The sequence below is a fragment of the Dipteris shenzhenensis genome, chromosome 1 (genome assembly GCF_047967505.1).
Source record: "Dipteris shenzhenensis isolate YYH24624 ecotype China chromosome 1, Dip_SZ_1.0, whole genome shotgun sequence".
In the NCBI taxonomy this organism is placed as follows: Eukaryota; Viridiplantae; Streptophyta; class Polypodiopsida; order Gleicheniales; family Dipteridaceae; genus Dipteris; species Dipteris shenzhenensis.
Window position 1 is genome coordinate 50,124,256 of NC_141596.1, and position 13,145 is coordinate 50,137,400.

A 13,145-nucleotide genomic window follows, 5' to 3' on the forward strand; every position below is an offset into this window, starting at 1 on the left:
CTGGTCGGCTGGCCAACCAGGTTGGCCAGCACACAGCCCTTAAAGTGTCCCCAAAGCCCCATAAAAAGGAGGTTGGTGGGTCAGTTGAAGGGGCCAGCAAGTCAGCCATAAGTGACCTGCTGGTCAGTTAATTTGGGGCAGGATTGCCCAATATAAAGGGAGGCCCTTGGCCTCATTTGAGCATCCAACAGTTCAGCAAGCAGTGGAGCAGAAAGAAGCAGCAACTGCCTCAACCTAGGGCCTACATCCAGGAGGCAAAGGAGGGCCAGAGGTGATGCAGACTGAGCTTACTTGGGGCTGAAGCCTAGGCTGTCTACCAGGGCAGTAAGGTGTTGAGATGACGGACGGAGAGTCTACATAAGCTCGAGGTGGAGCACGCAGACTCAGGGATCTAGGAGTGTCTCGGAGGTCGTAGGACAGCATCTTTTGGTGAGGACAAAGTACCACGGTATGGTGGGACTTTGGCCCTTTGTTGTATTGTGTCCATTGGACGGAAATATTTTGTCGGTCCTCTCTCTCTTCTGAGCATTGTCTATTTACTGTTCTGCACATCTATGTGAAGCACGTTAAATAAAGAAGTTTGTGATTCCACCCACACCACACACTGTGTGAGCTGCTAGGCTATTCTATCAGTTTTCCACTGTGTGTACCCTCTGTTGGTCGATTTCTAACAGAGACTTGCACTTTCTCCGCTGCAACCTCACGTGGGCACAATGGCAATTTTCTTTTGCCACAGGCAGTGCATTTTCCCATGGCACATTTCGGTGGATGGAAGGTAAATCCAACTGGTATTGCACACAATATGGACTCCCAAAGGCCCGTTACACTTTTACATACACATTTCAAGGATCTGCAAACGAGGGATCCAATCTGAGCAACATATATGTCACAAGAAATCCTTTTGATTTCGATTTTCTTGTGGAGAAGTAGCATCCAAATGCTGTATGAACTGATGTGACGTCAAGCGGCAATGATGAGTTGCCAAAGAGGAGTGGGTGGAACATGTCTCAACCAACGTAGATCAGATGTGTTATCACACAATTGCTACATTGGCTAGAGCTGTTCCTGATCACAAGTTCATTCACTACCCATAAATTGTATATATTGCTCAAACTTGAGGGACGAGATAAGTATTCAACTAAGGGAGAGTGAGAAAGAGAAAACTAAAATGGAAGACAGGTCGTGTAGGCTAAGCTTTCCTTCACCCAGTGAATTTACCTTCTGCTTACAAAGCATGCAGGTTTCTTTGGCTCTCAGTGAAACTCACACAACAAATTAACACAACTTTATAAACAAAGGATCTCAAATCTTTTGTCCTATCTACCTTCCAACCGCACAACTCTTCTTCCGCTTCTGATCTGGGGGGTAATCACTGATGTGGGAGGTGTTTGAGAGACTTGTCTCTGCATATCAACCGATTGTTGTTTCAAGCCTTTAGGAATATTGCTCTACCTGCCACCAAAACCAAGGTGAGAACCTACATTATACATCTCCAGTAACTCCTTACGAACGATATTAACTATGCATTGTCTTAAGCTATCCATCTTGAAGGACCTGTGTCTCCCACACCCATGTCTCAAGTTTCTCTGCTGTTGAGAACCACTTCAACTTTAAAACAACAATTGAGAGAGAGAGAGAGAATGCTCAATTAATGCTTAGCTAACTAGTGTTTGAGTGCTACTTAGTACTAGTCGCTACTACTAGCATTTCTTAGCGATCAATGTTAGTAGAGCACATTATTATGCTCATTAACGGTTAGCTAATGAACAGGGAGTGCTAGTTAGTGAATAGTTATTGCTAGTGAGTGCTAGTAACAGAAACAAGCAATATCCTTTCTTGCAAACAGGAGCACTATCCAATGAGTGACTTTGATTAGTATTCGAATTAAAAAGTTATAGAGAGCAAGAGAATAGAACCAGATAGCGGTGGGGAGTTGTGCCCATGTTACCAACTGACATACATCTAGAGGAACATACCCAAACTCGCCTCCACTGAAAATTATGTTGAAATATTGCAGAAATTTCAGAGCAGTTTGTAACTGTTCAGTTGTTTCACGTTTCACAACTACACTCCTTGTCAGGCTCCTCGTTTGGGAGCTTACATGGGGGAGTTGGCCCCTCTTTACCAACAGAAATATACATCTAGATGAAATGTAATTCCTGACAAGTCAAAACTGTTCCAAAAAATCATCCAGGGTAAGAGGCAATCAGTTTGGTTTCTTGAATATTCTCTCGACCTGTAACTTTTGCATCCTACTGAAAGAGGGACGCATCACATCCAAGGGTCATAATATTCAGACCCCAGTCCTATGTAATCCACATACCCGTGTATCTTACATTGAAACTTGTAGAATTTGATAAGGAAATTTTCCCACATAATGTACATCGGGGGCTATACAATGTTTATCCAAGTTTCATCTCTGATATATTCTCAGTGTGACAACTGCAATGAGTACACTGCATTTGACATCGTAGAATAAGTTGCTGCCTTGTTGGTGATTCCTAATCAGTAGTGATCTTGTAAGTGCTTTCAAAATCCCTCGTGTGCTTGCTGATGAGATCATTACTAGAAATGTAACCTTTCCATCTTGGAAATGAATTTGGTGGCATGCAGATAATTAGCATTCAATTAAAGAATGTTTGGAATTTGAATGGCTGTCATGTGGCCCAGAAAGTATAATGTGTGTTCATTTTCTGCATTCAATGTTGGCTGCATAGCTAAATTCAAGTGAGGTACATGCCCCTCCTTGGCCATTTGCAAGCTTATTTTCTTGAGCACATCATGTAAACCATCAGCTTCGTGGTAACTTTTATCTCCCACAACAAAATCATGCACCATGTTGTCAACCTCAATGATGGCCATTCCAGGTTTTTTCAAAGCACGCACGTGATTTTGCATCTCCCATATATTTTTTGCATCTTGCCACATGCCAGCAGCCACATAGAGGTTTGACATGAGCACATATCCAGAAGCATGTTTATTATTTGTTCTTATAATACAATTAAAGCATTTTTTTGCTATTTCCACATTAAAGTAAGTTTTACAGTGATTTAGCAGAGATGTCCAGCCAGCAATGTTGTGCTTATATGGAATTGTATGAAGTACATCATCTGCTGCATTTAAGTCTCCAACACGGCCAAGAAGGTCCACCATACAATTGTAGATGTCCAGCGTTGGTTTTACGTCATGATCATCCCTCATCCACCTGAAATGATGGCAGCCTTCATTGACCAGGCCTACATGACTACATGCAGAGAGGAGACTTACAAATACCCCATCATCTGGCTTCAGACCATCACCTCCCATGTCCTCGAAGTATTGCAAAGCCAACATATATTCACTAGATTGTGCACAACCTTCAACCATTGCACTCCATGCCACCACATCTCGTTCTGGCAACACATCAAAAACTTTCCGAGCCTCATGAATACTCCCACACTTGACATACATATCAATGAGCGTGTTGCCAAGAAGATTATCCCAGTCATAACCACTTTTAACAATGAACGCATGAGCAAGCTTGCCTTGGCACAGAGCTGATATCATGCCACATGCTTTCAGGATGCTGACAAGCGTGACATTGTTTGGTTCCACTCCACCTTGTTGCATTTGCTGAAACAAATGGAGAGCCTCCTGACCATGACCCCATTGGGCATATCCTGCAATAATTGCACTCCATGTCACTACATCGCGTCTTGTCAATCTGTCAAAAACTCTGCGAGCATTCTCCATGCTACCACACAACGCATACATGTTCATTATTGTGCTCCCAACATGTACGTCAGATTCAAACCCACTTTTAACAACGTGTCCATGAATGAGAATCCCCTGATCTAGAGCTGCAATGTTAGAGCATGCCTTCAGTATGCACACAAAAGTAACATCATTTGGAGCAATGCCCTCTTGTTGCATATGCCTGAGAAGGGAGAGAGCCTCTCTTCCATATCCACGTTGGGCATATCCAGCAATTATGGAACTCCATGTGATAACATTCCGATTGGGCAATTTATCAAAAACCATGCATGCATACTTGAGGCTCCCACACTTTGTGTACATATCAATAAGAGCATTCCCTATGAATATATCTAACTCAAAGCCATTTTCGGTGATGTGGACATGAAATCGCTTGCCATGATCAAGAGTTATTGTTCTGGAGCATGCTTGCAAAAGGCAAACGAAAGTAATATGGTTTGGCAGCATGCCTTCAGCTTGCATTTGCCAGAACAATTGGACAGCCTCACAACTACTGTTCTGCTGGGCATATCCGGCAATCAGTGCACTCCATGTCACAATGTCTCTTGTTGGCATTTTATCAAACACATTTCGAGCAGCTTGAAGGCTTCCACATTTGGCATACATGTCAATGAGTGTATTCCCAACATATAAATCTGAGTCACAACCACTTTCAATGATATGGACATGGATAACCTTGCCATGATCTAGAGCAGTTATGCCAGTGCATGCTTTAAGAGTCGCAACAAAAGCATATTCACTTGGTTTTACATTTAGCTTGTGCATTTCTTGATAAAGTTTAATAGCCTGCTCACTTTCTCCAAGCTTGACATGTGCTGAAATAAGGGTACTCCATATGAATACGTTGGGTTTAAGGAGTTTGCCAAATACTTGGTTTGCTTCAAACAAACTCCCACATAAAGCAAACATGCGGATCAGGTAGCTCCCTAAATAGTTATTTGAATCAAGTCCCCTCCTCATGATCAGGCGATGCACTTTTCTGCCAGCCTCAAGATCTTTTCTGTTGATGCACCCCTGTAAAAGAGAGTGGAATATGCTGATAGGAATGCACAATCCCCCATAGTTCATCAGGTCTACAGCTCTAATAGCTTCATCAAGGTGTCCTTCCTTACATAACTTAGCCAAGTCTTTTAAAGAATCCAGAAATTCCTCCGTTTCCACCACCCTGTTCAAATCCAGTGTTACTTGAGAGTGTTGCCCTATGTTCCAATAATTTCTCATCGACCTGAAAGTGTGTGTGTGTGTGTGTGTGTGTGTGTGTGTGTGAGAGAGAGAGGTGTGTTCGCAACAAGATGCACAAAAGGAACCTTAAGAGTCAAATACTAGGTAAGGTAAGCAATCTCTATCGTCTCATCATAACCCAAACATGCCCAGTGGTTTTCAAGACAATTTGAGCATCGTAGCATGACATTACCTCGATGTTGGGATACCCTGGAAGTTCCCACCAGCATGTGACAAATAAAATTCTTTGCTTTGTACTTTACCCGAGTGCAATTCACAAGAGGCCGGTTCTGCTTCTGCTCGAGAATTGAACACATTGTCGATCAAAAAGGCCTTCTTCATTGGATAATAGTTCCGAGTTTGCAATCCCTTCTCTCTCTGTGGCAGCCACATACGCTCACATGAGAAGCTACAAAAACCGGTTTGGGCATCCCCCAAACTCTACAAGTAATCAGAACATAACATTATTCATGCGACCTTATCTAGTTGGAACGTGCTGTGGTGAAAGTAGCAGATTGCAGGCCAGATGTCCAAGCAGATCAAGTCTCAAATGCTGCTTGCTGAAGGAAAAGAACAAAAACTCTTTTTCAGCTTGACAGGATCAGGAGTTTCACCTGCTTGAACCTGTTCTCGGCGGACCGTGCAGGATTGGCGAAAAACTCTTCCCATAACTGTATTAAGGAAGGTGCATCATCTGCACGCCGCAGCCAAAAGTTTGAGCCTAGAATTAGTGTCTTTCATTTGCGAAACTTAGCCCTCGGACGTCTTAAAACGGTGTAAATGCAGGAAGCTCCCCTATCCTTCGTGTTGGGGAATCGATCAACCGATTGCCCACCTTCGGTTCTGCTGTTTGCGGCCCCATCCTGCGGGCTTTTTTGCTCCAAACGGCGTGCCTCACATCGTCGTCTTGGAGCACAGGCACCCACTCCGTTTGTTGGGAAACGTGACTCAATGACGCAGAGTCCACTTGAAACGTCTGCAGCTCTCGGGACTGCTGCTACAACAGGTCTCCTGATCTCTCCTGCTCCTGCTTTCATCATTTCAGGATCATCAGACAAGAAGAGAATCTTGTGAAGTCATGCGACATTCAAGCTTGATGGCCTTCTTTGCTCGTCTGATCTGTAGCTCTCCGTGATTTGGAGGCATCATCCAACCAGGAAAGCTCATCTTCACATGCTGAGAGGGCTCTTGCGAAAGTGATGCAAGATTCAACTCGTGCAGAACGCCAACAATTGCAGCTATCATCAGCTGTAGCCAACGAGGGATAGAAAGAACGAACCCAAACATGGGCAACGACCAAAAAAACATCATCTTGGATTTGGGCACTCGAACACCAGCCATTACCCATCACATTGCATCTCTCCTTTGGAACAAAATCGAAGTAAATCCATCGTCATATCTACAGAGGATTTATTCAAACACTCCTCAGGCCGGGTGGCAAAGAATCAAAGACAAATTTGAGAAAGCCCCCTCATCTCATCGTCTTGAGGCTCATGCACGCAAATGCTCAGCCAGCATTGCGAACAGTTTCTGCCAATCGGAAAGAAGGTCGCAGTTTGTACACCAATCGCAGGGCTCGAGCATTGGAATGCTGGGCTAGCGTTGGCAAAATCGACGAAGCCAAGCCACCGGTCCAATACCAGGGAAATGTTGGGTGTAGCATTTTGGGGCCATCGGGATGCAAATCCTCGATGTCATTGGGGCCCTTCTAACCCCAGAGGCATGGCAGCTCAGGGGGTTTGGGCGCTCTCTCACTGTGAGTCACTGCCTGCATTTACTAGTTGCATGTCAACGTGGGTCACAGGCGTTGTGCCCCTCGTAGTTGGCCCTATGTGTGAGAGCGAAAAAAAAAGCACCCATCGCCCTCAGGCCAAATCCCTAAATTTGAAAAGCCTCCCAAATGGGTCTCCAAAAAACTCGAGGAGGTCCGCAGAGACAGGACTCACATTATCTTGAAGATTGCCAGCCAATTTACACTTGTCCACATGCTGCCAGATCCAGCAGTAGAGATCGTGATCAGATCTAATAGTAGGGGCTTGACTCATTCCAGAGGTTCGGAGGGCCACTACTCTGATCAGCCACCACTGAGCGAATCCAAGCTCCCATCAATCTTGGGGTATCTCTCATACACCTGGATGTAGAACCCTCCCAACCCCACTTCGAGCTTGCTCGTTGGTGCCTAAACATAATCCTCAAGGGCACCCCTGTCCTGCAAAACTGACCCTCATCTACAAGCCTAATCCTAGGAGATGAGAAATGGCACCAAGCCATGCCTCTACCTCCGTGGGGAGCCTATACTCCAAGTCCCGAAAGAGCTGATAGGGCAACTGTTTGATTGTGCCCATCCTATGTGAGTCCACAGGAAGGCGGTACAATCGTCTAAGCCCATAGGTATTGAGAGGTTGCATTTGAGCTGGACTGTGGTTCACTCCCATCTTCTAATTTTATCTTGTTAGGTCTAGCATAGGCTAAAAGGAGTTGAGTCTAGCTAGTCTCAATGAGTTTGGGGCCTCGGCCAGGGCGAGAGAGAGTTTGTGTGTCTAAGCATCGAGTCTGTTGCTATGGTTGTTTGTATCTGAGTAGTTCTACTTATACTATAAACACTAGTGCTTGCATCTCTAGTTCCCATTTAAATTCTTACAACACTTGTATTTCTCTGGACACAATCACTCATCTCCATACAATTTCACCCACGCAGCACAAACCCCTTTGATAGAACTCGATGTCTAACTCTACACGCTAAGCACTGAGTTTGCACAACAAGTAATTTCAGGAGTGCAAGAGAGGGCATCTTCTTATGAGGCGTTGTGCACTCACACCACCCACCAAGCACTAGGTACATGGTTCAACCAAGAGTTGAGGGAAAAAGACCATCAACAATTGGCAATCTTACAAGGGAATTGACATGCTGAGAGAACAAGTGGGGAATTGAGTGGATTAAGAATAGCAATCTATAGACTGAGTGCACAAAACCTTCGAGAGCATAATTCATGCTGACAAGTGACAAGCTAGGTAGTTGCTTGGATTACTATGTTGATATAAAAGATATATCTGAGTGTTCAAAAATGACTTGCAGTGCTTGAAGACCTATCTGACAAATTGATGTCTAAATAGAGAAGTGCACCCAGCCAACCTTCACGTTACCCCAAGCTTTGATCGATGTCTAACACATGCTTGGAGAGACACCAAAGGCATGTAGCCAAGAGATAAGGACAGAGGGGTCTAAAATACACCTTCCCATGATTAGTGGAAGTGGATGCTAGATGGGATTTGGATAGGGATGTCTATTTAGTGGGTGCTATCGCCCCTTGTATTGTGTGGATCACCTTAGCCTCCTTGTTGATGAGGCTGATAGTCAATACCAAGCTTATGTGTTGGCTCCATTCCTCTTGTGTGATCCTCTATTGTCTTCTCTCCCCATCTCCTCCCTCATGAGCAACTTCATCGTTTAAGTAGTTTGAAGTGATATTCAAATAAAAGTTATAATCTAGCTTTTAATTTATTTTTTTAAATGCGGGTTTATATTAATATGAAAGAGTCAAATATATACAGCTTCAAAAAAGTCCTTAAGACTTCAAAATCAGGATCTGATCATCTAAGATAGTAACAGTAATAGTAAAACTCTGTTCAGTTGAACCATCAATAACAGAAAATAGAAAACTCCATCTCCTCTATCTAATTGTGTCCTGCAGCTTTTCTTTGGGGGGCATGTGTGCCACCACTTGAAGAACGATTGTGCCTGGGATTCGAGGGTGGGGGCATGGCTTTATGACTTTAGTTTTTGGTCTTGGAGCAGGAGGCTTGACGTCATGTGGCGTGACTTCGTTAACGAACTTTAACAGTAACTCCTACCGGGTCGCTTCTTGAGATAGGCCTCTTATACACCACTAGGGGAGGGGGAGCCACAAGAGACAAAGGCAAAGAAGGTGTAGCATACACAGGAGAAAGCTAAGGGGTTGTCAGAGCAGTGAGGGCAGATGATGACAAGGGGGAAGCCGCAAGAGAAGGTGAAGAAGCATGTATTGGAAGCACGAGGAAGGAGAAAGAAGGCACAGGGGGCACAGAATCCTTGGCTTGTGGAGTTGTTTGGTCGGGTGCAAGTACCAGTTGAGGGGTGGATCCTAACAGCATATAATCTTTTCCCACCTCTTGTTGCATCTGAGCCAAAAGGACGGTCTCTTTTTTCACAAACTACTCGTCCTTCTTGCAGCATTCATGGATTTGCAGCTGCAGTTGGAAGATCTTCTCAAGATTTGCTCCTCTTTCCTGTGGTCATCCATAAATTCATCACAATTTCATTAGTATCAACATGCACATTGCTAAAGACCTTAGAGTATCTCTACAACCATGGAGACCATAAAAGGGAATTGCGCATGGTATTCCAATTGTCCGGTGCTCTTTTTGGCGTGTCTCCCAACAAAAGAAATATATAATTAATCGTGAAAAAACCATAGAGTTTGTGCACATTCTCCCAAACCTTTCTCGAGAATCTGCAGTTTAGGAACAAGTGGGGAATGCCTTCCTGAGCTCTATTACATCTTTGGCATAACCCATCTCCTTGCCCAATTTTTAGTGCCCGTTTAGCAGTCCTAACCCCTTTGTGCACGATGAGCCATAAAAGGTAGGCCTACTTCTTTGGGAGATTTCTGTCCCACACTTTCTCGAATCTCTTTATCCAAGTCCTTTCCGAGTCTTTTTTGTGCCATTTTTGATTTAGTTGAACTATCAGCTCTTCTTGACCTTCCACAAAGATCGGGACAGGAGCAAGTTCTATCTGACTTGCCCATCTAAATTCTCTAGTAGTAGGAGGAGACCTTCCCCCCATCCATGAGATGGCTTCTCTATTCCAAAGGGCCTGTCTCTCAGAGAGCAGTTCTAAGTCAAATCTGTTAAGTTTAAATCTGATTCTTAATATATCATTATTTATCCACTTCCTTTGCTCTCTGTCCCAAATATCTCCCCAGACTCGAATACCTTTTTTATTAAGGCGCAATGCATTCTTAATTTCACCATCTCATAGAGGAGCATTTGTCCATATGGTGGTTGAGAACCATATTGAGTCCTTGGATGAGAAAGTACCCATTTTCATAAAGAATCCTTTCCAAATTACAAAGGGTCTCAAAGATTCCCAAGCTAACCACATACCTTTCCATAAGTATGACCCTTTTGCTATACAAACTTCCTTGCCATAGAGGGCTGATCCTAACGGAAGGTAATTCCAATGTTTGCATCTGTCTACCTTGACCTTGCTGACATTTTTGAGGATTAAGTATGCCCAAATCTTTTTGAGATTCTGCACAGCCTTGAGGATCCATTGAGCCATGAACCTCGCTGTGGATTTCTCCACATCTAAATACCAAGGCCTCCTGTTGCCTTTGGCATTGTGCATGTTTGCCATTTGACTTTAGGAACCTTGTGATTGACAGCATTCCCTCCCCACAAAAAAGATCTAAATAGACTGTTGATTTGTCTAAGGAATTTCTTTGTTGGGCACCAACAGGAAATGAAGTAGATGATGGAGGGATATATGTAGTGGTTGAGGAAAATTTTTCTTCTTGCTAGAGTTGGCTGAAGCCCTTGCCATCTATTCACCTTAATTTTGACCCTGCCAGTCCCATGAGTCCTGCATAGAACACCTGAATCCCATAAGAATTCCCAAAAGTCTGAAAACCTCGCCTTTTCTTATCTCTTTACAGGCCTTGTTAGAGAGAAAAAGAGGCGAAGGGCTCTTGGTGCCAAAAATTCATATTTTATCATGATTAACTTTGGATCCCAAGGCCATACAAAAGTATTTAGACACTTCAAAGTAGCTCTTACTGACTCTTCATCATTATGTGGGGTTAGATTTGTATCATCTACAAATTGCTGGCACATAATCTATTTGTCCCCTTCCACCTGTATTCCCTTTACATTACCTTTGTCCAATTCATCCTTTACCAGCCATCCTAGTGCATTTGCAGCTATAGCAAAGAGTAGAGGAGCTAACGGGCAACCTTGCCTGATTGATCTTTTGAGCCCAAAGGCTTGTGTTGTTCTGCCATTTACCTTGACTTTACTTCTAGATTGAGACAGAAGTATTTCTACATAGGAGCTAAATCTAGGGCTAGCTCCCATGTCCTTGAGGGAGGACAATTCCATTCTATCATATGCCTTGTCAAAGTCAATTTTGACGAAGCATATGTCCTGCTGAGTCTCATTAGCTAGCTCAAGCCCTTCCCATAGAGAGGATAGCTTCTAAGAATGTCTTCCTTGAATGAAACCTTTTTAATCCTCCCTTATCTAGCATTGCATCTTGTTTTTAAGTCTAAAGGCTAATGCCTCTACAAAGATCTTGTAGCTACCCATCTTGCAAACTCTATAGGATGCCCATCTTCTCCTGGAGTCTTACCCTTCCCCATTTGATCAACTACTCCTTTCATTTCCTCTAAAGTGAGGTCTCTGTCGAGATAGATACTATCAAATGTGGAAACTTTTCTTTCTCTTACTTTAGAACATTTCCCTCGAGCTCTAGCCCAGCTCTAGCCTTTTCTATTGTGATGATCTCCTCCTCTCCTAAAAGTTGTTTAAAGTGTTCTAAGATCACCTCAAGGATTTCACCCGAGTCTTGGATAAGTCTGTTTCCAACTTGAAGAGACTCTAGTGATCCTTTAGCATGCTTTTGAACATATCATCATTGACCTTGTCTGCTCTTCCCGCCCACCAATCACAAGTGTATATCTTGGCCTGGCTAGCAGTTATTTTTCCTTCTGCTCTAAGTTTATCTCTTACAATCCTCATCTGTCTCTATCCTTGTTCAGTGTTGTCCCTTTCAAGGAGAGCCAGTTGATCTTCAAGATTTTGATTCCTAAGGGTTCTAGCTTTGTTAGCTTTGCATTTGATTGCTTTTAAAAAGACTCTTGTCGTGTCTATGGCTCTAATCCATTTATTTGTTGCAATAGCTGTCCCAACAAAAGCATTGTTTCAGATTTTAGCAATCTTATTTATGACATACAGGAGTTGAAAAAAGAAAGGATTGGCTTTAAACCAAGAGCAGCCAATGACCCTGTCTTCCTTTTCCAGGACTATTGAAATGGGTTTGTGGTTAAAGAAGGGGAGCATTACCCAAGCTCTACTCTTAACACAAAGCATCTCATCAACAATTCTCTTAGAGCAATAAGCTCTATCCAAGCGCCCTTTTTTGTGAAGTTGTCCTATCTGATTATTTGTAAGTAAAAGCAGTGTCTTCTAATATGTCAACCAACTCTTCCCTTTCTTTGAAGTGAGTCCAAGCATTCAGCTCATGACCTCTTATCACACTGCCTATCCCTTCCGAGCATACACCGAGAAAATTTGACACGAGAGATCAGTGTGAACAAAGTCCCCACCCCCATCCCGTAGTTGCTAAAAATCGAGATAACTCTCCCTACTCCTTGGGCCAATGATTTGCTACACCTAATACTGCACCTCCTCTTCCTTCATCATGAGCAGTTGTGAACCACAATCTCTTGTCATCAATCTGTTTTAGATGCCAGAGAAGCTTTGCTCCTCCTACTTTGACTTCTTGGAGAGCTAAGAAGTCGGGGGAGAGTTTATTTGTCCTCATCCATCTCTTGAAATCTAGGGGCTTTAAGTCATTGGATAACCCCTAAACATTTACTAAAAGAAACGATTTTATTTTTTGGTTTTGACTCATCATTGGGTAGAAGTTTTATTCCTCAACTTCTTGAAGTTAATCGGGCTCATTTGAGGAGATAGAGCAAATGCTCTAGACAACAACCTTCTCTTTTCTCTTTCTGCTAAACTCTTCTTGGTTGGGTTATCTAAGTGGGAGCTATTTAACCTTTTTTCAAGCTGAATTGTTATTTTTCCCTTCACTATGGTGAAAGGCTGTTCCTCTCATGAGATGGCGGCATGTTCGGCTTGCTGTAACTGAGCAAGAATTGAGCCTCAAAATCTTGCATGTTAGGGACAAAATCCTCTTCTCTTGAACTATCTTCCATGTTCTCTTCATTGATATGTTCCTCTCTTCCTCTATCTATTTTCCTTTCATCTTTTCTATCTCTATCCGACTCTCTTTGGTCTTGCTCTACTTCTCTTCCTGTGGCGCTAGAGTTAGTTCCTCCACCCTTGTCTTCTCTGGTACCTTCGGATCTTTTTTACCCTCAACTTGTTTTTCCTTTCCACGACTGCTA

The 13,145-nt window shown here is 43.3% G+C and overlaps 1 protein-coding gene across 1 annotated transcript; it reads right to left on the minus strand.

Moving 5' to 3' along the window:
* Positions 1-2,008: 2,008 nt before the first annotated feature.
* On the minus strand, positions 2,009-6,610 carry LOC147905978 (pentatricopeptide repeat-containing protein At2g33680-like). Its single transcript, XM_087375996.1, has 4 exons — positions 5,810-6,610; positions 5,589-5,668; positions 5,168-5,352; positions 2,009-4,918 (listed from the first exon to the last, which is right to left on the minus strand). Exons 1-4 carry the CDS (start codon positions 6,012-6,014, stop codon positions 2,629-2,631), a joined length of 2,760 nt encoding a protein of 919 aa, XP_087232122.1. The 5' UTR covers positions 6,015-6,610; the 3' UTR covers positions 2,009-2,628.
* Positions 6,611-13,145: the final 6,535 nt, after the last annotated feature.

Coding starts and splice junctions, on each gene's coding strand:
- LOC147905978 (XM_087375996.1), bottom strand. CDS start 6,014: ATGATGAAAGCAGGAGCAGGAGAGATCAGGAGACCTGTTGTAGCAGCA. Junction 5,669..5,809: donor CGCAAACAGCAGAACCGAAG/GTGGGCAATCGG, acceptor TGCGGCGTGCAG/ATGATGCACCTTCCTTAATA. Junction 4,919..5,167: donor CAGGGTATCCCAACATCGAG/GTAATGTCATGC, acceptor GGATTTGAACAG/GGTGGTGGAAACGGAGGAAT.